Source organism: Strigops habroptila, chromosome 8, assembly GCF_004027225.2.
Source record: "Strigops habroptila isolate Jane chromosome 8, bStrHab1.2.pri, whole genome shotgun sequence".
Taxonomy (NCBI): domain Eukaryota; kingdom Metazoa; phylum Chordata; class Aves; order Psittaciformes; family Psittacidae; genus Strigops; species Strigops habroptila.
In genome coordinates, this window is record NC_044284.2 from 30,474,435 (window position 1) to 30,500,470 (window position 26,036).

Sequence of the window (26,036 nt, forward strand, 5' to 3'; positions counted from 1 at the left end):
GACCCTTGTATGCTCTTTGGTTACCCAACTTGATAATGCAACAACAGTCTCAACACCCTGCACTGCCATTATGGCAACAGTACTTTAAATTAAGAAGAGAATTCCCTACTGCATCCGTAGGAAAAAAGAAAAAGACTTGTTTTCTTAATTTGATATGTGGTGTGGGATATTGACCTATGAAGTAAGGCCAATAAACTTTCCTTCTTTGCAAGTAGAACTCTTATTATTTCACTTACTGTTAATTATTTTTATAAATGGAAATATCATAGAGGTAATACTGAGAACAGAGATATTACAAAAAGGCATGAAGCAAGTATAGATTTTTTTAATGTTCTTAATTAAAGTTGTAAAATTTCAGAGTAGAAGATTGAATGACTCACATTATTAAGTACAGGACTGTATGTTCCCATGGCTCAGGAAACTTAGTAAATATATCATTAGTGGTCCACACAGACAGAACGAATAGTTTGATGTTGGCGTTCTTATTTTGAGCAGCGTAACACATTAATGGTATAACTGCCGCTATTTTTCCATAAATAATGTTGTTGTCCCTTCCAGAGTATGTTGTGTGATCAGAGATGCAAAGGAATGGATTCACATGATTGTCCATGATTCACATTAAGACTGTCTTTCCATAGTCTGTTAAAATCTAGACCACATTACGGAAGGCTGAAAACCTTATATATGTATATGTAGGCATATATATACACACACATAAAATGCATATGTGTTACATATATATAATACATAAATATGATACATACTCTGTAACTGTAACAGGCAACTCAGACTCATTTCCTTGAGCCTATATGTTAAAATCATGCAATATTTTATTGCCTTTTTAATGGAACATGGAACATACCAGTGGGAGAAAAAATAAAAGATATTTGGTCTTTCGGAAATTTTCTGTTCTAGGAAGAGGTTAACACTGTACAGCATACCTTATGCTTTTTAGTCTTTTATTGGATCTTATTAGTCTTTTATTGGATCTCAGAAGCATGACTATACGGATCCATGTGAAGTGCAAATTAGTGACTATGCCTGTCTACAGGTGCTACAATTGCAGTCTATTGATCTGTTGATACATGTATTCATCTTAAGAACTTGGTCCTCATCTACTTGGATATTAAAAGCCTCATTATACCACTGTCTCTCTAGGTGCAATATTTGGTGAGGTTGATCCACTGTGTGGTGGCTCCATGCTGCCAGTAAGTTGTTAATGCATACATTCAGGTGTGGAGTCACATGATACAGAAAAAGACCAGAGATCCCACTCTCCAGAAGTGGTGACAGGGCTACCAGTGCTTTGTTGGACCTGAGTGACATCACCTGAGACCTCCACCCCACACCCATGGCCCCAGTAGCTCTATTTAAGCTCTGCCTGGGGCCTAGAACTGTGATGGAGGGCTGCAGGGCTGCAGCTTGATATTGCTGCTACCTGTTTGTAGAGCCTATTCATCCAAGACTTCAACCTGGAGATTCATTGCTTAATCTCAGTTTGTCTTGCTGCTATGTGTCTACCTGGCAACCACTGGACCTGATCTTAGCCCTGACATGTGGATTGGCTTATTTACCTGGACCCATCTCATCACCATGATATTGCCTTATGGTCTTGGACTCTTGGTTAAACCTGTCCTACTCATCTTACTCAGGTACTGTGGGAATAGGCTGTGGCTGGAGAGGTCTCCCTGTCCTGCTGGCCGTGTTGTCCCACTTGGTGTGCCTCCCTTAAGGAGCAGCAGGCCCTTGATTCTCTGACAAGTAGTCAAGAGCAAATATTAATGTAAAAAGTATCTGAGTGGGCATAAGGTGATGATGAAGTGGTATTTCCCCAATGCAATCCTTTAGTCTCTGACCATTTTAACCAAAGTTGGTGCCTTTATATTTAATAACTGTAAATGAATTTCCCTTATCTAAATTTCTCAAGTTTTCCCTTGAACCCATGTAAACCTTTAGCATCCATGATGTCCTGTAGCAAGAAGTTCAATGACATAATATATGATGTGAAGAACAATATCATCTTTGTTTTGAACTTCATATCTGCTATGACACCCATTACTTCTTGAAGTGACATCATGTAAACAAACAGTTCCTATTTGCGTTCTGCATGTCATTTTACATAAATTTCTACTGTACCCCTTTCTTAGGCATCTCTTTTGGGGGCCAGAGAGTCAGAGCTATTTATTGCATTTTTGCATACAAAAAGGGATGTAGGCAGGAGTGAGCAGGAGTGTGTGTGCTCACCCTTCTTATTAGTACTGAAATTAAGAGACGAGGGATGCTTAAGAATGTGTGCTTCCATGGTTTTAGTAATTTAGTATATATTCGTTGCTATGGGTTTAAACTCTTGCAAACTTTGTTATGCAAAGCAGACTGAGAAAAGTGCAACAGCATAGCTTGTTTACAGATGTCGTGGCAGCCCTGCAGAGCAGAATTTAGGGAAACACCTGTTTCTCCTCAGTCAATAGGACTGCTCTGTTGAGGTGCATTGTTCCTTTCTACTGTTACTATGTAAGTGAAAATAATTTAGAGAAAAAATAGCACAAAGTTTTTAAACATTAATAATTGATCTGTAAAATGTAGAATCATTATTTTTACTAGTGATTGGTTTCTGGTCTCTACAAAGTCTTCCAAGTGGTAGACACATAGGGTTTGCAATTAAAACTAAAAAGGGATAGACTGTATCGGACAAAGTGCAGCTATTCCATTGTGTTGCCATACATATATCAAGGTCAGTTTATGGAGAATGCAGTACAGACCAGATTTTTGAGCTGGATACTGAATTGGTTGAAAAAAAGCTTTTGTATTGGGAGCTGCTGTATGCTTAGCTCTTGTTGGAGCTTGACCTTAAAGGAGAAAGAAGGACAGTGTAATCTGTGCAGCCCAAACTGTCCCCCATGAGCACATGCATTGGGAAGAAGGTGATGGGAGATGGATTAGCAATCACCAGTGTGTTCCCGATGGGGACAAACAACACTCTCTTCCTGCTGGCACAGATCGAGGAGAGGCAGGACAGATCTCTGTCAGCCTGCGCAACTTGTGTGTCATAGTAAATATGCACCAACATTCCAATGGAAAAAAATAAAGTTTCCCTGACTTAGGAAAGAACCTATTTGCTGCTGTAAATTTGGCTTCCTGGCTGAGCTGTGCCACATGAGCTCAACAGATCTCACCGCCTGAGGCTGCTGAAAGACTCCTTTTTCCAGTGACCTTATAACTGTGTAAGTTAAAATAACTGCTTCCTACTCCTGTCAGTGATGACCCACAGCTCCTAAAAGGAGTGGGACCTCTCGCCCTGCTCCACTGCTGACTGCTATTGCCAAGCTCAGATTATTAGTCTGTCTTTCCTGAGACACTTCAGAGAAAGGAGAAGAATATCCAGTGACTGCTAGCATGAAATAACTTTGCAATGTCCAGAAAATAACTGCTTCCTGATCCTGGTGAGCAGGGCTGGTTTTGAGGTATTTTGCAGAAAATCTTGTGGATCTGGAAGAACTATTGCTTGCTTCTGCATTATCTGACCTGTATTCACTAGCCAAACTAACATACACAGGAGGTCAGAGCCATGTTATGGTGCTGGAGGTGAACTCCTGTTTCTTGTTAGTTAATAGTAGCTAATGATGAGGAAAAAACAGTGCTATAAACAAAACAGCATCCATGGCAACATAGGCATTTACTCTTGAACTTGTCAAAATAGGAATAATTAGCCTTTTCCTTCAGTTCTTATATTTTAAAAGCTTACACAGGCAGATGTGGGTGTGTTCTGACAATAATCAGCTGAGTCAGAAGTCTTCAAGGGAGCTTGTAATGAAGTTTCAGGAAGGATCTTCCTCTCTTACAGTTAAGTTCTTGTATCCAGAATGCAATTTGAATTGCTCAGCACAAGGCTTGGGCTTTTGGGGCTATTATCAAAGAGATCCATGCAATTGTTTCAAAGGAAATGCTTTTCCTACTGCCTTTGATAATTAAAATTGAGGTACCTGAGATTTCACTTGCTGGAATTCATGAATGTGTAAGTCTTACAAATCTGACTGGTGACACTTCCCACCAGGGAGGGTGCTACCAGTCTGTTTATGGTCCCTACAAATACATCGGCTCACGACATTTGTTCTGTTTTAGAGCAAAAAATGAGCACGAAGATCAATTGGTTCATGTTGGTAATAGGCAGTGAATACACACTGATGGGTTATAGCCTGGTTCCCCAGGCTACATCCTCCTTCCCCAGTTGTTAGGTGGGCTCCTTGACTGCAAACCAGGTGGAGACATGTTGGGAAATATTTCCTCTCAAAGGCTACACTTCTGTGGCATCATATCAGGAAAATAAGGTTACAAGACTCTTCCAAATGAAGGACTTGTTGCAAGAGACCTACATTTAGTGTCCACGATGTAAATTCACACTTCCAAATGCACTAATACAGCATTGGCTGAAAGTGCTACCAAAACTAATAGCAATACTGCTAGTATTTACAGACCAATTTGAAGTACACATCTTATTGTTTTCAGAGTGAAAGATCTGCATCCTCTGGTAACTGAGGATTCTGGAATACATAGATTAAATCTGGGCTCACAACTTTAATTTGGGTCTATACTTCACTGACCTGAATAAGGTAAAAGAGAGTATGAAGAAGGTCATCACTTGGCTCAATAAGCTTACACAGTTCCTTACAACCTTTATCATCCAGGCTTCCTTATCTTGCTCCATCTGCTCCAGTGATATTTTTAGCACACATTCACTGTACAGTTTTTCCAGTCTGGCTGCCTGACCCTTTGGTCTCCTAACAATGCAGCTGCAGTAGAAGTGGTGCACAAGCAACGGCTGCCAGTGAGTGGGATTTTTTCCAGATCCCAGAATAACCCCCAAATTTGGCCAATCCTGTCCCCTTGGAGCTGTTTTTTAACAAGTCAGGCTGGGATGTTTTCTCTGTAAGGTTCTCTTAACCTAGAAATGGCTGCAGTTCAGCTTTGAAGTTAACACTTCATTAAGATTAACTGGGGAAGTTCACACCTCTGCTGGGAGTTTGTCTAGCAGACTCTGTGAGACAGAAGTCGGCTGATTTACACACTGACGCCTGGCTTTGTAACTGTAAAAGCAAGGGCAAAGGCTGGCTCAAAGCACAGTGCAAGACCTAAAAAATGACCCTGCTTCCACAGGCTGGCTTCTCCTGATCTTAATACAGTGAATGGATGCTGGTAACAACTGTCCTGAAATTGCACTACTATTTTAGGTGCCAATCTTAGGCATAAATGACTGGGGGTATATGATTAAACCTTATGTTACTGGTGGTGGATAAACAAAGAGGTTAAATTTTTCCATCTGGCTACTCCTGCCTGGTATAAGCTGATTATTCACTGCAAGGAGAAGGGAAACTGGGCTGGCTCCTGCGGACACACAGGCTGTGTCCAGTGAACTGTGTCAATGGGAGAGGTCTCCAGGAGAACGCAGAAGGAGGAGAGTTGTGTAATTCTGTATCTTCCCTTTGTGTCAGGCCACATCATCAGAAGGAAGAACCCTGCAGCATGTCAGGTCCATCAGGACCAGGAAGGCTGACCCTTTTAGTCTCTGGACTTGGCAGTGTTAGGTTTGTAGTTGGAGTTGATGATCTTACAGGTCATTTCCAACCTAAGTGATTCTATGATTATTCTTGGTGCTTTTGAACCTGTGGTGTTTGCAACAAGCAGAAATCCAAATTGGAAACAAAACAAGTATGGTTTAAATCTCTTGTTATGGAGGAAGTCTTTGAAAAGCCTTATCTGTCAACGTGTTTTTCATGGGGACGGAAAGAGGGAACCCCCTTCCCCCAGGTCAGTGGCCTTCTAGAAAAGGAGCACAAATCCATTCAATTTCCCCTGCATCATATTTGTGAAGGAAAACAGGCTGAGATATCTAGCTGCTCTTCTGTCCTCCCCAGCCCTGCTGTTGCCAGCTGCCCCTTGCCAGAATGCTGATGTGCAGTTTGGTGTCATGTCTCAGTGCAGATTCCTGATGGTCTCAGTTAATGTAACAGACCTTAGGCTGTGCGGTGCAGGCAGGCGAGCTGCCAGCTCTGCTGCAAAGGCAGCAGCGTGCAGCAGCAAGGTAGCACAAGTCCTCATGGCTTTCTCAGCCCTGTCTTCTTTCTCCTTGTGATGATTCTCTTGGATCAGTAAATCTTCCATGGTTGTTTGAGGTCAAATAGCCATTTATTAAGGATTCCTAGATGACAGACAATCAGAGCTGGGATGACCCCAGGTAAAAGAAAGCCTCAAACAAATGAATGCTTCACCTATACACCATCTCAAAAGCAATGAGTTGTATACCTCTGAGATACACACGATCAGCTGTGACAGTGTATTTGTCCTAAGCAGGACAGACAGCTGTGTCCAGTAATGCCTTAAAATCACCAGTTTTTCTGATGGAGCCCTCCAGTAGAATAGCACAATGTTAATACCAGCACTTGGGAAAAGCTGTGTGATGAAGAGTTTTTCCTTGCCAAAGTATGGAGAAAGAGAGTATCAAAGCTATGGTAGTGCATAGAGCATAGTAAATAGGTCAGATCTTGGAATGTGTCAAAGTTCATATTCAGAATAGTTCTTGCCCATAATCAATTTTCATTCTCAAGAGCAGATGAGTTGCAAAGTCCTATATACAACAATGCAACCACAGCTGAAGTGGCTTAAGTGAACTCTTCAATCTCGCAGTGATTACCTTCCACAGCAATGACAGTGCAGTGCTTTCCATAATATCTGCTCAGAATTTTAAAAGGGTTATGATTAGCTGTGATATGACAAAATAAACAATGGTGTGTAGTGTTTGCACAACAGCTTTCATACTTACTGCTTTGTGCAATATAATCTTGCGGCCTGAAGCTGAAACATCCCTTGTAGCACAGTCAGCTTCTTTGATACATCTTTATCTTTTTACTGTGTTTATTGCTGGCAGAAAACAAGAGTAAATGTATAGATAAACTTCATGGTCTTATCATCTTGGCTAGAGGGGTAATCCTGCCTCTATTCATGTAAACAGCTAAATTCCTTCTGATTCCATTCGGGCCAGGGTTTCATCTCTTTGAGTACTTTTTTCCCCTTCTATTTGCAGTCCTTGAAGTAATTACAGACTGCTGTCTACCACCTGCATTCCACCAGGCACAGGGATTGCAGCTGAAGGCCCAACAGTGAATGCAAGGACAAATACAGTCCTTCTAAACTTTCAGATCTTTAGGCATTTCTGGGGCAGGGAGCACAGAAGGATCCATGAACCAGGGGCTGAAAACACATCAGAGGGAGCAGCTGGGAAAAAGGGGCAAGTCTGGCTGGGAACTCATCCTCTGTGGCTGCTAAACTAGGCACAGTTCAGCTGTGTTACCAGTGAAGCCTGAAGGCTTTTATCTAATGTTAGAGACACAGCCATGAGCATTACATCTTGGAGTTTTGTAACTTAATGTTGTTTCTATAATATCAGTACCTGGAATCTTCAGAAAAATAAAATGATACAACCAGACAGCCACTGTCCTACTTCTATGTATAAGTCCTCTGTTGTGTTATCACGGATTCATCTCTAGTAAGGCTGTTTGCAATTCTGTGAAATGGTCTTTGGTGTCTATGGCTCATAGAGGTGGAAATACAACATGTACATTTATAACATGTATTTTTTCAAAATAAGCATTCTACTTTTCAGGGCAAGTGTTTTTACAGATGAAGGTTAAGATCTAGGACTGGCTGTCCTAGAACTTCAAATCTCCTCTTTGTTTACAGGTCAGATACAGTTCAGACATCTACAGCACAAACCACCCTCGCGTTGACCTTAGCTTGCCAGTGCTCCCAACCATGACCCAATTCAATGGAGTCTGGGCTAATGTAAGTCCTTATTAACTTGTCCTTAAGACTCTGGGTTTTCTTAGTGTAGCAGGAGGCCCTGTTCAACCCGTAGTTCCATGGGAGTTTTAAATTCTGCTTCCTGCTTTACCAGCATCTTCTATCCAAAGTTATACTGGAAACAGCTTTCAGCAGTGAAACTACTCGCATGGACATATCGAAGGGTCTTTTTATAGAAGAAATGTTTTGCTACATAAAACCAGTAAGACTGGCTTTTTAGGAGAAGTAGTGAGCTTTACAAGTACCCCCTTTTTCTTAATGATTATGGATGCTAAGAGTACAAATATGATTGCCACTGCCTTTGAGATTCTATTTGTGTTTTGGCATAATATCTTTGATTTAGAAGAACTGGAGACCATGTAGTTGTATATGTATCTCCATTGCTTGGAAACTGAAGTGCAGCTAATTTTAGAAACAAGTTAGCCAAGTGCTTGCTGAAAGATGTCGGTTAAGGATAAACAAAAAGTAATGTCCTATGTAAAATGTCGTTGGAAATGTAGGTTTAGCCTCCTGAATTTGAATTCATGAGAGGCATTTGGCTCTTGAGTGAGTTTAATCATAACTATTTGCAAGTGAGGCTGTGGGATTTACTAGCCCAGGCTGGGTTAATCAAATGAAAAGATCCTTTCTGGCCTGCAGGAGAAGACTTTGATTAAGGAAGAAGTGTCCTGTATACACAATCTATCAGAAAGACAGCACTTGCCCAAATATCCTTGGAAGTGTAACAGGTGAACATCTTGCTTTTAGACTCCATGGTGAAAACGGTCTGTAGGATTGCTTACAAGTGTCCCTACTGGGGCAACCACAGGTGCTTAAGTTAGAGGAAAAGTCTCTTTCTGTGCCTTCTGTCTGATGGGCAGTAACACACTTCACTCAAAGTTCTTTCAATTTAGGGGGTTACAGCAGAACTCAGAAATATGGCAGAAAAGTTGATTATTCTTTCTTGCAAATCAGACAAATGGGAAAAGCACTGCCAAATTGACATGACAGGTTGTCCAAACAGAGTCTTTAAGATAGTTCTCTTATTTCCAATTTTAAAGAATGAAAGCAGTGGTGAAGGAGGCTAGGATTTCTTTTTTGGCTCAATCGGCTAACCTAAACAGGTATGTCTGAAGTCAGTCAGGAAAGTAGCAAAATTCCTTGTTGTGGCTCTTGGAAATCATTGCAGAAGCAAAGCCAGTTTATTTCGATAGAGCTTGTGTTATCAGAAATGGTCTGGAAAGAACACGTTAAGATCTGGGTTTGATTTATTCTGGGACCAAGGGTTCCAGTTCAAATCAAAATCGGGATTAAAATGGACTAGAGTATTCAGCAGGAGATTTCTAGCTTCAAATGATAGAAACAGTGAGAGATCTAGCTGGCTTTGGTGATAGGCCAGGTTTTTAAACCACCTTGATTTTTGCACATCTCCTCTTTCAGTTAATTGAAAACATACTGTGTTACATATATGCTCCTTTCTTTGATCCCTGACATCTCCCTTCCAGGTCCTGTCGAACAATCTGGGACTAATCTGAATTACAGTGATGCGGAATAACCTGAAATTTTGCTTACCTTAGCGAATGAAAGGTTAATTCTGTACATCTAAGTTTTATACTGTATGCTAGTTTGTTAAAGGCATTTTGCAACACAGCTGTTGAGGGATTTTCAAAAATACAAGAGAGGCCTGTATGTTATTTGTTTTAACTTTTCCTTTCAAATCTTTTTTCATTAAGCTCCCAGATGACTGCACACTCTTGAATGCAGCAATCTGTTTAATCTAGTTTTAGCCTTCCTTTTCCTGTTTTGCTGTTTACTTTTCGTTCCATGCCAGTAGCTATTGAGGCAATACTGTGGGTCCATTATTTGTTTCAGGAATCTTGGAATATGTGTTGGCTTTGCTCTGTGTGTGCATGCATGAGAGAGAGGGAATAAGCATATATGTGGCCAATTAGTTAGTACACTTAAATTAATGAAGAGCAATCTATGAATCTTGTTTTTCTGAGAAGTTGGAAATACTGAGAACATTTGCCATGTAGCCTTCAAAATCTTCAAAAGCAGCTGTAAGGTCACAGTCTAATACTCCCTTCTGTATACTCACGTCTTTTCTAAAAATATTTCCCAACTTGATCTTCAGTATATGGAACAGGAGGGCAGAGGGGGAACAGCAGTGTTTACGACCAAAGTGCAAAGACAAGGAAGAAAATTAAACCCACAAAAAAGCAAATCTTTTGATCTCTGCTTCATTTTCCTCATTATGAACTTAACAGCAGTTATGCTTTAACTAAACACTGAGTTTATGGACCCATGTCTCTGTCTACAGATACGGGAAGGTCAAGAGGAACTAAGCTAATCCTGTCTTTGCTCTTGCAGATTTTACTTGAATTGGGACACCCAAACAAGTCAGTGGGAGTCTAAACACAACTGATTGGGGTGTGTTGCTCCTTGTAGTAGGTAGAATATGATCAAATATGTCTGCTCTGGATATACACAATCCTGATAGGAAAGAGTCTCAGTAATACCATAGGTAAAGGGGCCTCTAGGATTCATGAAACTTTACAGAAAATACCACTGTAAAAACAAGAACAGCAAAATTAACCCAGCCTGAAGAGTTTGGAAGGAGGTGTAGATTAAAAAAAAAAAAAAAGCAGGGGTTTATATGTCCTTTTATTTCTTTTTTGCTCTTGAATTGTGAAAAACCCTCAAAAGTCAGAAAAGCTACAAATGAAAGGAGGAGGGAGGCCTAGGAGGATGTCTCTGCTCTGTCAGAAAGCTCCTCTGTCAAACCACCTGCTAGAGCAGGGAGGAAAAAACTCCTGTTTCCAGCAAAGTTTCTGCTTTTGGTTCCATAAAATAGACCCAATTTTGCCCCATCTCTTTATCTTCATAACTGAGCTTACTGATTCTTACCCATCAAAGTAGTTCCTTGTCCAGTTGACAAACACATTCATTGTTCAGTAACTCTATAAAGAGATCATATCTTCTTCATCACATTGCCACTGCCCTGGCTTCACAGACCTGCTTTGTTTTCTGTAAATCCTAACAGAGAGTGAGCTGAGTTTGGATGGTGTCCTGACAGCCTACCGTTACCCAAAGGATGCCTTGAAGGGTCATTCCAAAACACTGACCTGTCAATCTTCATCCTCCAAGCTGGATGACTTAAGTCCTCAGGAAACCCATATGCGCCAGAAAGGAGCTGAGGTATGAAATGAGAAAGTCAAAGAAAGACCAGAGGTCCCAAAGAAGAAATAAAAGATGACCTAGTAACCAGCACTGATATAATCTGAGGAAAATAAAAATCTTCCTTTCTATGCTTTCTCACGAAGCACAGAAAAATGCTGTAGACAGATTCTACCCTCCCTGAAAATACTGAGACATGTAAACAAACAACCTGGTACTGGACATTAAGGAGAACTTACACTAGGGCAATACCCAAAGGGAAATAGCTCACACAGGCATATGTATTGGAGAAGTACGGCATGTCCCTTATTACCGCTGGTCATTTATAATTTAAGCTCTAAGTACACAACTAATTCTGAACTACTTCAAAAAAAAAGGAAAAAAAAATAATAGTTCCTGAGAAGTCAGTATGCTGGCTCTGAGTGACACTGGCTATGAACATGCCTGGGTGAACAGCAATGAACTGAATCTGGAGTTTGTGCACTGACAGGTCATTTCAAACAGTCCTGCAGTTAAGCAACACTCTTCACCCTAGGGGAGTTTCTCTTCCAAACACTTCCATTGTTCCACACCGACCTTCTTTCAAAGATGTTGGCTGTTTTCAGTGTTTTTTCTTCAGCTTTACTCTTTCTGAAGATCCTGGGATGTTTAGGGAAGCTGCTGTATTAATTTTCTCAGATGTTTTGAGTTCTGAAAGGGTTTCACCTGCAAAGGATTTATCCTGATGAGGAATCAGTTCCAGAAAACTGTATATAAAGTGAAGGATGCTTGGTGGTTTCTCAGACACATAAGCAATTCTGAATGGATATCTGTTAGGGTGTTCTGGATATTTGCATGTCAGCATGCAGAAAAAGTAAGCAAATGCAAATGAATGTTCCTGAAAACAGCAGTGGAAAGCAAATTTTTTTTTTTACATACCCTAAAGAGACCTTGTTATAAGGATCATGATAGCAAGAGCCCAATACCAAGAGATAGAAGTACTAAGCTTCCAGAGCAGGAGATAACTGGCTGGTTCACAGTAGTGGAATTGGGGACCCTTCCCTCCTGGGTCACAACTGTACCCGAGGCCATGACTCTATCACCAGTTGGTGCTACTGTCAGCTTACCAGGTGTAGTATGATTCACAAATGTATAATAAGACAGTTAACATAAAATAGATGCACCATTGATACTATCAGATGAGACGTTCATGATTAGACTCCATCTACGGGGAAGAGTTTGTGGGCAGGGTGAATAACGGACAGATGGAGAATTTACCAAGTATCAAGATAAGTAAGTTGAGCAGAGCAGAGGGCTAACGGGCAGCAGAGGAGCTAGCAGAGTTCTCGAAAAAGGATAAATAATGGATAGAGGCAGCAAGGATGAGCGTGGTGAGGCACTGGACTAGGTTGCCCAGAGAAGCTGTGGATGCCCCATCTCTGGAAACATTCAAGGTCAGGTTGGACAGGGCTTTGACCAACCTGATCTAGTTGAAGATGACCCTGCTTATTGCAGGGGGGTTGGACTAGGTGACCTTTGAAGGTCCCTTCCATACCGAACTATTCTATGAAGTACACAAAAAATATGCAGCTTCTGCTGTGTAAAGAGCAACTATTTATACTTACTTGTTGTCTACCTACAACAAGCTAGACCCCCATGACCAGATTCTTCTTGCTTAGGCTCCTCTGAGATCCTTAGTGCTTTATTTTAGCGGTATCTCAACATCCAGAAGCATTTAAACCTTGGAAAACTGCTTTAGGTGGAATTTGGCTGCATATATCTGACTGCAGGAAGCCTTCCTGAACTGCAGTGTGCGGTTTGTGCACATATGCATGTGAGTGCATGCATGTGCTCATCAGGGAAGCAAAAAGAAGGAACTGAGGCAACAGACGCATGACTCTGTGTGTGTGAGATTGGTAATATAACCCCAGTATTCCTGGATTATCAGCAAGTTTGGATCTTCATTCTGCAGCAGCTGGGCTACCTCCCAACAGAAAATGCTGCAGGCAACATTTATGCTTAGTAGTCAATTATCCATGGGACCAGGTAAGGGATTAGTGACTAGGTAGGGCTTCATGGCTGTCAACAGGGTGAACACTGTAGCGGCTCAGAAGTATTTAGCAAGAGAGGAAATAATATAACTTTATCTGCTCTAAATCACAAGTCCATTGCATTTGAACTGAAGGAGAATTGTCTCTCTTTGGAATCCGGTATGTGACTTGCCTGAACGAGATGCGGTTCAAAGTTATGCTGCTGCAGGTATTTGGCAGCAATGTTGGTTTAATGTATTAGCTGTCCTCCTCTTCCACCCATGCTTGCCTCAGTACTGTAGCCCACCACCCCTGCCTTTAGGCCACAGCTGCTTCTGCCATCTAAAACCAGTCATGAAGATTACCTGGTTGGAAGAAGAAAAAATAAACCCAAACATTTTTAGGAATGCTGTTTTTCAGCCAGATCAATTTCCCCACCTGATTCACAGCATTGATGCAAAAGCCAGAAGGACCAGCACAACTGAGAGAGCAGAGCACACAGGTACCAACTAGCAGTGAGGGGCAGCAACAACTTAACTGAATTGCTGCCAAAGACTTTGCAGCATGAACCTATACCTGGAGCTGTAGTTTGGGGAACAAAGCTCAGTCTAACCCGATTTGTATTCTGGACAATGCAGAAACACCACAGGCTTAGCTGGTTTTTACCTCTGTCTTTGAATTAAAGGACACAAATTTAGGTTTGCATCTTTCACCCAAAGAAATGTTATTACGCAGCGTGTTTCTGTCAATGTAATTAATCAAGAGATGGTGAAAGATCACTGTTTCATTCTAGATTTCAAACCCAATTCATCTGCTCTTCCCTGGCCTGTCAAGGCTCTCCCACATGCTGTGTGTTCTGCGCAGTGTATGGTGTCTTATTTTTAGCTATAGGTGGTAGCAACATAGTTTCTTTAAAGAAATCCCACTAATAATGTCCATTAGTCTTTGAAAGCAATCAGGTGTTAACAAGCTTATCTTAAAGTTTAAATGCCTAAAACTTCTTCTGCTCTCACTTTCTTAGCTTTCATTCTCTTAATCTTTGCCCAAAGTAAAAAACACCCATCATTTAATGGATTTATCACAAAAACATAGGTACTTGTTTTTCCCTTCTTTAGCAATATTTTTTGGCTCTTTCAAATGTAGCATTTGCATCAACTCACTTTAAATGTTTTCTCCATTCTCTGATTAACATAGAATCATAGAATAGAATCAACTAGGTTGAAAAAGACCTTTAAGATCATCAAATCCAACTGTTACCCCAGGACTGCCAAGCCCGCCACTAAACCGCGTCACGAAGGGCAAACTGATCTCACCTCCTGGCTGCCCCTCACAATCTCCACTCGCAGCCACCCCTCATCTGCCCCCCACAGCGGCCCACACTGTACAGCTGCCGCCCCTACCCCTCATGGCGATCCCCTCATGTCACATGGCTGTCCCTGCTCTCCCCTCACGGTTGCCCTTCACATTCCACAGCTAAGCTTCTGTAAGTTTTGGACGTATAATTTACAGATTGCAAGAGTTTTCTTTTAAATTCAGTGAATTATGTTTAAAATATTTGAGTGCCATTTTTTTTATTACTAAAATGAAGTGACAAAGTCAATTGATGAATGGAACTGAGCAGTTTCCACGATTAAGTTCAAGCTTATGAGAAGAGATGAGTGACTGAGACTCAAAAGAAAAAAAAATATCTGAAGGTCAACTCTTTCCCCAACAAGAATATCTAGCTGCTGCTTTTCTCTTTCCACATGTACCATTGTACAAGAAATGTAATGTAAGATACTGGCATAGCTTGATTGTTTGTTGAAATTAGCATTCTGTTCATCACTGGATTTTTTTTATGCCAGACAGAACTATGCTTTTTTCCAAGTAACTCCATCTCGGACCCTGATCCTGCATGTGCTTACTTCATTATCCTGAATACTTCAGAGTACTCTTATAAGTCTCATATAATGAACTGCCAAGTCTATTTTGAATATGTTAATCTCAGAGTAAAGTTACATATAAAAACATGCCACAGTGCTCTGAAGGACTGATGCATTTTCAGGTTAACCTCTGAGGGTTTTAGTGCCATTCAGAAGAAATGATCCATATCAGTTCAGTATTGCTTCCAAGTAGGTACACGCTTTCAGGAGGAATTTATATGAATTCCATTACAGAAATGCCAGGGTCAGTATTTTATAATTTCAGAAGAACCCAAACACCAAAGGACTAAGGGAGTGGTGTGACGACACAATACATTTATTTTTTTGGACAGGGACAGGACAGGATTTAAAAATGCTGCCATATGAGACCGAGTACATATATGGTCCATACTCCCTCTGCCAGTTCCAGTTTAGTTCAAAAATTCTGCTGGATTAACTTCGAACAGCTAGGCTTTATGCCAGATGTCAGTCACTTCCATCCCAGCTATACATTGAATCCCAGAGCAGATGCAAAGTTAGCCTAAAGGTGTTGTGTTGACATGAACTGTTTTGTGCATTCTGACAAATTCAGCAGACATGCCTGTTCTGGGATAAATATGCTGAGAAGAAATTTGGGAGTACACAGATTCAGTATTGCTGCTCATGTAACCATGGCTTCACAACCTCAGCTGAGAAGAGATGTGCCCTGTGGTAAGGGAGACTGGCTCTCCTGCTGTCTTTGCCCCTTACCATTCTCATTCAGCAGAAAGCAGAGCTGGGAGAAAACAGAAGTTATAAACACGATGGACATAGACTATGGGACGCTGAGGATAAATTCATCTTTGACCCATCAGCCATCGAATGACTTGGGACCTATGCAGACACCATTTCACATCACTGCATATCACAGCTGTGGTCTGCCAGGGTGCATGCAATAAGTCAGGAGCTGAGACAGAATGATGCCTGTATTGCCCTGTTTGTAGTGGTTGTGCCTCCCCTAGCAAAAAATAATTCCAAGTTTTGCTGATCTTTAGGGCAGCCTGTTAGATCTTCACTTTGTTAAAAAAAAGATGTTTCAGGTGGGTAGAATTTGGGTGTGATTGTGTGACAGAGCATGACAGAGAAGCTAAGCCTGGCAATTTATTGTAGATAAAAGAAGTAATAGAATTGTAAAATAAGCACTAGTTTTTAAATCATTCTAGCCTGAGGCACAGTTAGCTGAAGAGATTTTTCCAAGCCCACACCAAAACATTTATATTCCAGACTCAATTATTGATCAACATGAAACACACATTTGTACCAGGCATCACCTTTGAAGTCTGGTAAAGTTATAAATTTTAAAATGTGACTGCTTTTCAAAGTAACACTTTATGTATTTCCATGAGGTTTTTGGGGAAGCTCTGGGAAAAGTCAATGATGGAGAGGAACCTGATGTGAAATTTTCTTAAATTGTTCAATGTTGGGTTTTGTTTGGTTTTTTTTTTTTAATATATTGTAACGATGATTTTTTTTTTTTTTATTAAGGGCCTCCCACATGGCATAAAGGATCTTGCTTTATTGCAGATATACAGATCTTTTGAGGAGATTTATCTTACTTTGAAAATCATCATGCTTTGCCATGATGTTTTCAAAGAGGACTTGTACTTTGGCATGACTGGGCATCTCCATTCCAAAGTAGTCAGTGAGCCTTCTGCTTCCACCCTGTCAGCCAGGGAATTGGAGGTGCTCACTGATGGCTAGGGGGGAAAAATAAGATATTGTCTGGTTGTATTTCTGCTGCATTTGTAACTAAAAATACATTTAGCAAAATTCTGAGAGAAGAAGGAAACCACGAGTGCACAGCAACAGGGCTGTGGCTCCCCTGGATAAAAAGCACCAGGAGGAAGGCTGGGATGAGGGCTAGCTTTTCCCTAACCTCTTGCTGGGATTTATGGTGATCCTGTGATCCAGGGGCTGGAATAGCCATTCCAGCTCCAGAGGGGTTTATGACTCTTTTTGTTGTTTTAAAGTTATTTGTGCATTCACTGTATGCGTTATGAAATTGCTGTGGGTTTTTTTAATCTCCAAAAAGCTAGACTTCTGAGGCACTGGTGTATCTTCCTAATCACAGGCATGGAAACTTCTGAACTTCAACTAGCAGTGTTATCTAAGTAGCCTTCTTTTTGTTTTTCCCAGGTGCTTTTTAAAAATTATTTTTGGCAAAATCAGTAATAATGATTGTTTAAAAAGCTTATCTTTAATGCTTTACTATTGCAGAGCAAACCTGCTGAATCACCGGTAACAGCTAAATAAAGTTGGCAATGTTTCTCATCCATTGCCCTGTATACAAAAATCTCCACATTGCATATGTATGTAATTAACAGTGGATAAGGTTATTCTATTTAAAGGCTATGAAAAGAAGAAAAATCCTTCAAGTTATACCCTGACTGTTTTAAAATTAATACGAATTTTTGACATCACTGTTTGTAGCATGCAGTATGAAGATTCCCAGTGTGCAGAAAAAGGCTTTCATGACACTGCTAGAGAAGTCAAAATAAAGAGCAGAAACTACTTAGGAATTCGCTAGAAACCTTGAATTGAGCTAGGAATAAACCCCCCATTTCTTTCCATTTGGCAAGAAAAATAAATGTTTACTTACTAAAGCGTTTATTTCCAAACTGTCAGGTGTGGCTGCCCTTTACAGGAAAGCGGGTGCATGACTGGCAAGGCAAAATAAAAAATTAACTCACAAAATAAATACTGTGAAGAGGAAGGAGATACAGCACAGAGGAAAAGTACTGTGATAGAAAAGGGCAATGGATCAGGAGAAGTTTGCTGGCATGTGCAGAAATGAAAACATCTGATTTTTTTTACAGTGAAAAGAAACTATTAAGCATATTTTAAGTCATTCCTGCTTGTATTTTCTCCCCACTTCTTCCTTTGTAGTGGTGTTTTCAGTTGTGTGGGGGTTTTTTTGGTTTTTTTGGGGAGGGGTTCTTTCTTTGTTTTTTTTTTTTTTTTTTTTTTTTTTTTAAGGACAAGAAAGAAGATAAACTGCTAGTTGTAAATAGTGCTGCAGGGGAAACACTGGAGATATAACCACCTAATTATGAATTTCCTGAATGTGCAACATGACCAGGAGCAACTGGACAGGATTGGTGCTGTATATTTCATCTCCAGCTGTTTCACGAATACCAATCTACAAAATCTCCCAAGAACGACATTATTTTTTTTTCATGGCCCTACTTTTGGCTTTAACAATGCAAGCAATACTGCTTTGTTTTCTTTAGAGCCTGAGCAGAAACCAGAGCTTTCAACAAAACAAAACCAAAGCAAACCTAATGAGCCAAAGAACTGCAGAGTGTTAAGGAGACTTAGCTGAAATATTTGTTAAATATCAAAAGGAACATCCTTCTTGCTGGCAAAAGGGAAACTAACACTGCAGAGATGCATGATTATAAGACAATGGGAGTATTTTCTTCTGGTGCAGTGGTCAAAGTTATTGTTTTGAATAAGCACAACTGGTGTGTAATCTTCATGGCAAGCTTCTTGAATTGGTTAAGTGCCAACGCTCTTTGGAAGCTCTTGGCAGATGGGAACTTCTTTAAACTTATACAACCAACGTAGATGAAAAAATGTAAAAAATGCCCTGTGTAAGTCCTCAGCTTGCAAGCAGATAAATTATGAAGACAATGGTGCTTCTCCTGGAAGAGAGGGCAACAGGAACATCTTCTTTCCATGGTGCCTTTGTTAAGCTCAAGAAACAACTAATAGCATAATATCCCTGACAAACAACAACTTCTTCTGTATCAGAAATCACACCTTTAGAATAATGGCACTGGCGTTTAGAGGGCCTCTCCTAGCTGCCAGAGAAGTCCCTGGGTCTTTTGTGATTTCTAGTAGAGTTTGACTGGGCATGTTTATTGCTTAGGAGTAGGTTGAGAGATTCAAAGACCAAATTAAGGACTTGCCTATTAAATGTAGAGGATGTCCAGTAGGTAATTTTTTTTATCACGAATTGTTGTGCAGCGCAAAGTTACCATGCATCCCAGTAGCAAGAAGCAGATAATTTTTATTTCAGAATCTTACAATGATTAGTCCTTTGACCTTATCCCAAGAATAAGATTTTGGGGGCTTAATTTCTGCATGTGTTACTGAGCATGAGAGATACTGACCTGTGTCCAAAGAGGGGAAAAATCTGCTAATTAATACTGTGAATACAAACTCCTCACCAAACTTGGTCGGTTCATGAATGCAAACACATGAATACACACTGAGTGAATAACTAGCATTCATTTCCTCTAAATAGAGAGGTACAGATAGAAATCCTGGTTCATGCAAATGTTTACATGCCCTAGTTATTTAAAAAGTGTCCTGCAGAATTTTGGATTCCTTGCAGTAAAAGTGACCATTATGAACTACAAAATACATATGTGTGCTTACCCAGATCTTCTTGCTTTTGCTAGTCCCCGGGCGCTATCTTGAAAATAAAACATTGTCAAGATTGAAGGAGTTCAATATGTTTTAATCTGTACAGTCTAATCTGCATTTAGCTTGCCTTTTTTTTTTTTTTTCAGGTAAGAGTGAGAAAGACTACTGTGACCAGATAGTACTGTAGGATTTTGAGTACCCAATTGTTCAAATTGTACTAACTTTAATGTTATGGGATACATAAAGACAACGGCCCTCAAAAGGGTTTATTAACAAGAAAAAACAGATTATACGGTCCTATCTTTATTCTGTGGAAGAAGTAAATTGTGATCACAAGGTAGAGGGAGGAGAGGCGCTATATCATTTCGTTCTGGATGTTTTCCTTAAGGAGATCATCCAGTTGTTTGCTTTGAGCATCCTGCCCTTCCCATCTCACAGAGCCCTTTCCCTGCCAGAGTGAGGTGCGAGTGAGGGATGCTTCAGTGCCTGCTCTCAGTCTGCTGAGGGGTCACCTAGGGTGTATTTCTTGCTGAGTACATATTTTTCTCTGTCCAGGTTGCTGCTGGCCCTGAGAGTAAGAATCTGAGCTAGCAGGAGTCTGAACTTGAGGCTCTTGCTATGGGTAAATGTAACCTGTTAGACACTGAGTCCCAAGCCAGCCCACCCTCAGATGCTCAGAGATGAAATAACGCACATTGAGAGAAAACTTCTGGTCCCAGCCCGTGTGTGAGCAGAACCATACATCCTACAAGCTGGTGCTATTAAAAATGACTGAGGGCAGTACACCCCAGCTTAAAAAAAAATAATAAAATCCCCCCAAACCAGTATTTGGCAAATAAATTCATCAAAGCATTCTCTGTATACTGTCAAACAGCACCAGTGCCACCATCTCAGCCTGCCTGCTGCCTGCCCTCTAGAATACAGAAGACGGAACTTGTGGGAATAGTGAAAGTTTAACCGTAATCCCATCAGAAATGAGAGGGAAAGTATCCTGTGAGAATAAAGACTGTCTTTGCAGCCTTTTCAATGGTGTCTAATCTCCAAGGCCACATCCTGATTGTACAGAGAGAGTTTCCACAGGCACCTCTCTAGGATTTGTCACCAAATAGGAGGGGATGGCTGATGGGGATGGTGGCAGAATACAGGATTTAGAATTAGTTTGCATCCAGCCCCAGCCAACAATGACTCTGTGATGGCTAAACAATTCCTGCTTGAAAGCAGTTAGGGGCTTCTGTCTGGTCCTGGTGCATCTGCAGCTTGGGAATGACTGTCCTGAGGTCATGGATCCAAGAGAAAGACTGAGGAAGGAGACAGCATCATCCCTTCATCCTGCTCGTCTGCAACAGGCATACATGGGAAGGGAGATGGAAGAGACATGCTACTGCATTTTGATGCCACTTGCTTCCTGAAATAACAGAAAGATGTCACCATGATAAAAGAAAAATACGCTTGCTATTGAAAAAAACCCAGACTCATCAAAACAGAAAAGTTAAGTTCATGGCTGTGGTCTGTATTTCTTTAGATGACAGTGTAGGTCAGTCATTTTCTCCAGTGTAATTTGTCTGTCCCTGCTGTGTCACCGCTTAGCCTAACCCTTTTTCTTTTTCAGGGGCAAAAGACGTTTCCTCCTGCTCTGATTAATGCTCTTCCTAGATGAGCTGGCTCAGGGAGTAAAGAAAGTTTGATCTGTTATTTATGTTGGAACTTTCTAAGGAAAAGCGGTCCTTGCGGCACTCTCCCCTGCTCCCATCCTCGGTTTATAAGCCATGCTCAGTTTCCATTGAATCAGCTTAGAGTTACTGCTAACCGTATGGGCTCATCAGTTCATCAGGGCAGCAGAGCTGAATAAAAAGTGCTCCAGGGAGAAGGTATGCCTTTGCTCCAGGCCCAGGCTAGTTTTCCTCTTTTTTTCGGCGTGTGTTTGGCCACTTCTGCAGTTCCAGGTGAGACTGGAAACGTCCCTGTGCCTTGGGTCTCTGTTTTGACTCTCCAAACGAGGACCTAGCGTTCTTCTGGCCCATTGGTAGAAAAGCTAGAAGTCAGTCCTGCAGTTTTGCTTCTATTTGTTTTCTATATTCTTTTCTATATTCTCTTTATGAACAGAAATATTCTATTTCTTTTCATTTTGCTTTCTTCAGGTTTGATTTTGTTTACTCTTCAACTGAAATTTGCTCTCCTTTTTTTTGGAGTAATTGTCCAACTTGAGACAGTGATTTTTTTCTTTTTTTTACTTTCTAACCCAACATCTTCACTGTCCCTTTTCTCTCTCATCTTCATAAAACAGTCTGTGAGACCAAGTAAAGGCTTTACCACCCTAGTGAGTAATTAATCTCATCTGACTCTGTAACTCAATACAGGATCATCAAACAGTCTGCATGTTTTGGGTCACTAATAAAACAAAACATTTTTCTACTTTTATATTTTAGTCATTGCAAAAGTTTTTGCAATTAAGAATGAACAATACTTAGTGCTGGCTGACCATTTTACATTGAAAAATCTTTCCCATGGGAAAAGGCTATTTTTGTAGGAATTCTCTACTTCAGATAACTTTATTTTCATTTTTCTGTGTTTTGGTCAATTAAAAAAATAAATTAAAAAAACAGGCTAGTTGGGCATGATGTCTTTGCTTTTATGGAACTTTTATGCCAAACCAATTTTGCTTCAGTCTGAATTTCATCAAGAAGTACAACATCAAGGAGTCCTATGAGAAAAATGTTTATGTTGATATTTTAATGGAAGCTGATGAAAATACACCTGGATTGCCTAAGACTCCACAGGGTTTTCTAGTTTCTGAAAGGAAGCCTTGCTCTCATGGGTAGAGGAGATCAACTGCTGATAAAAGCTGTAAGAAAAAACAACACTGAAGTGATGGAGAGAACACAGAGCACAAGACATACGGGTGGTGAGCTGTTGCAAAGGAGGGTCAGCTACCCAAAGGCCAAATCAAAAACCCCTTCATAGCATGGCTGTTATCTGTTCTGTGGGTGAAGCCAAGCCCTATTTTAAGCTTTCCCTGTAACCAGATTAAAACCCTAGTCATGATTCCCACATCATCTGGATGCAAGGCTGAGAGGTAAATGACCCCTGTGGTTCCCTAGGGCTCTCTCCCAGAGCAAGCGGATAAACTTCTCTTCTTTTGGGCTGCAACAACTTAAAGCATTTATGAAGCTCTAAAAAACACTGCCTAAAACTTCTCCTCCTCATTCCCACTGATGGAAACATAAGAACAACCACGCTGATGGGACTGAGGGTTCTTCTAATGCGGTGTCTTGCCTTTGGAGCAGATGCCGAGGGGAGGACATAGAGGAGAGTGAGGCAGATCCCAGCTTTATCCCTTTGAACGAGGGGCTTCCCCGGTGAAAAATGGCATTTTTGTGACAACAGGGACCAACCTCTGCCACGACGGCTGGGGGAAGGCTCGATGGGTCACTTCTGCTCCAGGGGTGACACCTGACAATAAGGAACGATGCAGAAATCGGACGAGCAGGGGGCGGACGAGGCGAAACGGGAGTTCGGCCCCTGCCAAGCGGCGGAGCTGGCGCTGGGCGCGCAGCCATGCAGCGCCGCCTGACTGGGCCGCGGCCGGGACCCGCCCCGGCCGCCCCCCGCGGCTCCCCCTGCCCGGCGGTGGGGCGGAGGCGGTGGCGAGGGGCCGGCCCGGGGCGGAGCGGCTTCTCGGCGGGGCGGGGGCAGCAGGGCCGCCGCGTCCCGCCGCCGCCCGCCTCAGCCGGCTTTTCGGCGGGAGCCTCTACTCCAGAGTGCGCGGTAGCGTGGGCCGTCCGCGGGCCCCATGTGGTGCCGACATCACTGACATGGCGGAATCCCCGCCGAGCCTTCCTGGCACTAGCTCTAGCTAGCCGGGACTCACCGCCGCGCCCGGCCCGGCTCGGCGCCCTGCACCAGCCCTCCGCCAGGTAAGGACGCAGCGGGGACGGGGGTCCTCCTGGGTGGGGAGCCCCGCGGCTCGGCTCGGCTCGGCTCGGCGCGGCTCTCGGCTCGCAGCCCCAGGGAACCGTGTCGCTCGCCCCAAGGCGCCGCTCCCGGTCCCGGCTCTTTTGTTCGGCGGCGGGGCGGGATCGTTGGGCGGCGGCGGGACGCGGCCGCACTTGGCGGAAAGTTTCTCTCGCTGCCGCCCCCTCCTCTCCCTGCGCTCCCCGCCCGGCCCGTGTCGCCCCGGGGCCCCGCCGGCTCTGCTCCTCCGCTGGTAGCTCTGCGGCGGGCGGCGCCGTGCGGGCAGGCGGGAGCAGCCCCGCCGTGGCCCTGCGAGGAGCTGCCGGCCGGACAGGCCCTCCAGCACCGCCCGGTAATCCCGAGGGGCTACCGGGCCGGCCGCTGTCATCGCCTCCGTCCGGCCGCTCTCCCCTCCCCTGCCCCGCGTCCCGCCGCGGGCACGGCCGGTGTGGCTCCGGGAGGGAAAGCGCGGGGAGTGGCCGGTGCTGCGTGCGGGGCCGGAGGCACGCGTGGGTGCGTGCGTGGCGGCCCCCGCCCTACCGCGGCTGCCCCGCAGGAGCCGGGCCCGTGGGGCGGGAGGGCGCAGGTCCGCGCCCGGAGCCCCGCTGAGCGGCCCGGGGTGCCGGGCAGGTGAGGCCAGCGGGGCTGCTCCTCGCCCGCAGCTCCCTCCCAGAACGTCTGGATCCAGGGGGCATGTTGGAGAAAAAGCTGGAGAAAGGCGCGAGCGACTTCTCCTGGCCCCGTCCTCCCCGCCCGGCTCTTGGCTGAGGCGGCTCTGGGAAGGAAAACCCTGGAAACTTTTTATTTTGCTTGCCAGACACCTTTTTAAAATGGCATGCTACCAGGAGACGGAGCGAAAAAAGAACAAGTCTGTTAAAAGCTTAACCTCGCTTAGGTTAAGACCACATCTGCATCCCTCCCCATTGCTTCCCCCCCCGCCTTCCCGGTTCTCAGAAATGTTCTATTTAAATAAGGTTTTTGGCTAAGGTGGTGCGGCCTGGAGTTAAATGTAATGAACCATTTATCCCATCTATATCTATAAAATAAAAGGTGGAAGGCAACTGCCTCTCTCCATATTAGTAATTTTGTATTTCATTTGCATTTCTTTGTGTGCTTCGAGTACCTAAAAGTATTGGCTTGATTCCCTAAAGTAGTGGTTTCTCCATCACAGATGGGGAAACCGAGATATGGAAAAATTGAATATTCTTGTTTGGTGGGTTCTTTGGTTATTTTGGATTTTTGTGCTGCCTTTTTTTTTTTGTTATTATTATTTTTCGTTTGAATTCGGTGCTACATTTGTGGGAACTGAATTCACGTATCCCAGTTCCCTGGGCCCTGACCGCATTTGCTGTATCCCCTAACTGCTTACCCTGCAGAACCCAGGGCTCAACTAGTACGTTCCTGAAAGGTGCCAAACCAGTCTAACTCGAGCTTAACAATGTGCTAGGTAATGGGATTTCAAACTTGCACACTTTTTTAAGTCTAAACAGTATTTCTCAACGTTTTTTGCAGCTGAGCTTGCTTAAAAAAAGTTGGGACTGCTGGGCCTGGTAGTGCCTTGGTGCCTATACTGGTCTGGAGCTCCGCTCCTTTCTGATGGGGAGCGGCTGGTCTGGACATGGGTGACACAAAGTGTATGCTTGGCTGGAAATACAGGTAAAGGCATCTCTTCCATAAACCTCAGGAATCGGCAGCAGGCTGCCTCCTGAGTGGAGGAATCTTGTCCCTCTCCCCTGGTCCACCAGTGCTTTTGCCCACCTCTCACCTGGGTGTCTCTCTCGGCAGAACATGCTGCCGGTGCTACCAGTAAGAAAATGATTCTTGGCAGTGTTCCCGGGGTCATTTCGGGTCTCACACAGAAGAGGTCTGTTAGTGCTTTTCTCTTAATCTTCAGCACTTTGTGGTTCCCTCTCATTAGTTTTAAAGCAGTTGTGGTTGTATCAAGACCCTGCTGTGACAGAAATGTCTGTTGCTCCAGAAGTATTGCATGTTGTTCTTCCCAGCTCAGTATCTCTTAGCCAATTTATGCTCATAATGTAGCTCAGAGATGACTCTGTGGAAATTGATTTAGTTTATAATTTTTGAATTTTATTTGAACCATTGGGACTCACCTGGTTTGGGTTTGAGGTCACTGCTGGGACAGCGATGAGAGGGGTTTTCATGCTGTTAGCCTATAGTTGGCCAAAGGACAAGAAATGAAGACAGCATCCAAAATAAGATGATATTCTACTATAGCCAAGAAGCTTAGAGGTGTAACTCCATACCACAAGCTCTCGGAAAAGTCTCTAGCTTCCCATCTGAAGTGCATTTATTCTGGCATTATTTTTTTTCCCCCTACATGTGGTATTTAGTGAGCTGAAAGATTTCTGCATTGTACCTCTTAAGAGAGAATTTGTGGTTTTGTTTGGTTTTTTTTCCCCACTTTATAGATTTCTTTAAGTTCTCTGATGAGAGAGAGGAGCAGTTAAGGGTGGTTAAACTTCTACAATTCGTAAATTGCACAAGAAAATATATACAGATCATGCACCAAACTTCTGCATGTGTGCGGTTGTATTCATGAGCTTTCTAATTAATATAATTGGCTTTTCCCTCAAAAATGCAGGTTGTTGGTCTTTTGAGTGCTAGCAAGGTTTACAGTGTGAATAAATGTTTATAATGTGAGGATCTTAATTCTTACAAAATACAAATAATTACATAAACGACCCATATACAGCTGAATAAAACAAACTGCTCTTTAGTGCTTTTCTTCTGTATAGTT

At 42.6% G+C, this 26,036-nt stretch overlaps 2 protein-coding genes across 2 annotated transcripts in view; one reads left to right on the forward strand and one right to left on the reverse strand.

Annotated features, from left to right (window-relative positions):
* Positions 1 to 22,033: 22,033 nt before the first annotated feature.
* LOC115612202 (translation initiation factor IF-2-like) lies at positions 22,034 to 25,121 on the reverse strand. The gene is made up of 3 exons (XM_030496216.1): positions 25,044 to 25,121; positions 22,720 to 23,763; positions 22,034 to 22,169 (listed from the first exon to the last, which is right to left on the reverse strand). Exons 1-3 carry the CDS (start codon positions 25,119 to 25,121, stop codon positions 22,137 to 22,139), a joined length of 1,155 nt encoding a protein of 384 aa, XP_030352076.1. The 3' UTR covers positions 22,034 to 22,136.
* FNDC3B (fibronectin type III domain containing 3B) overlaps positions 23,028 to 26,036 on the forward strand; it is a 206,782-nt gene continuing 203,773 nt past the window's right edge. The window contains exon 1 of the mRNA XM_030494887.1: positions 23,028 to 23,241. The gene's annotated coding sequence lies outside the window, so the exon portion shown is untranslated. The remainder of the gene's footprint in view (positions 23,242 to 26,036) is intronic.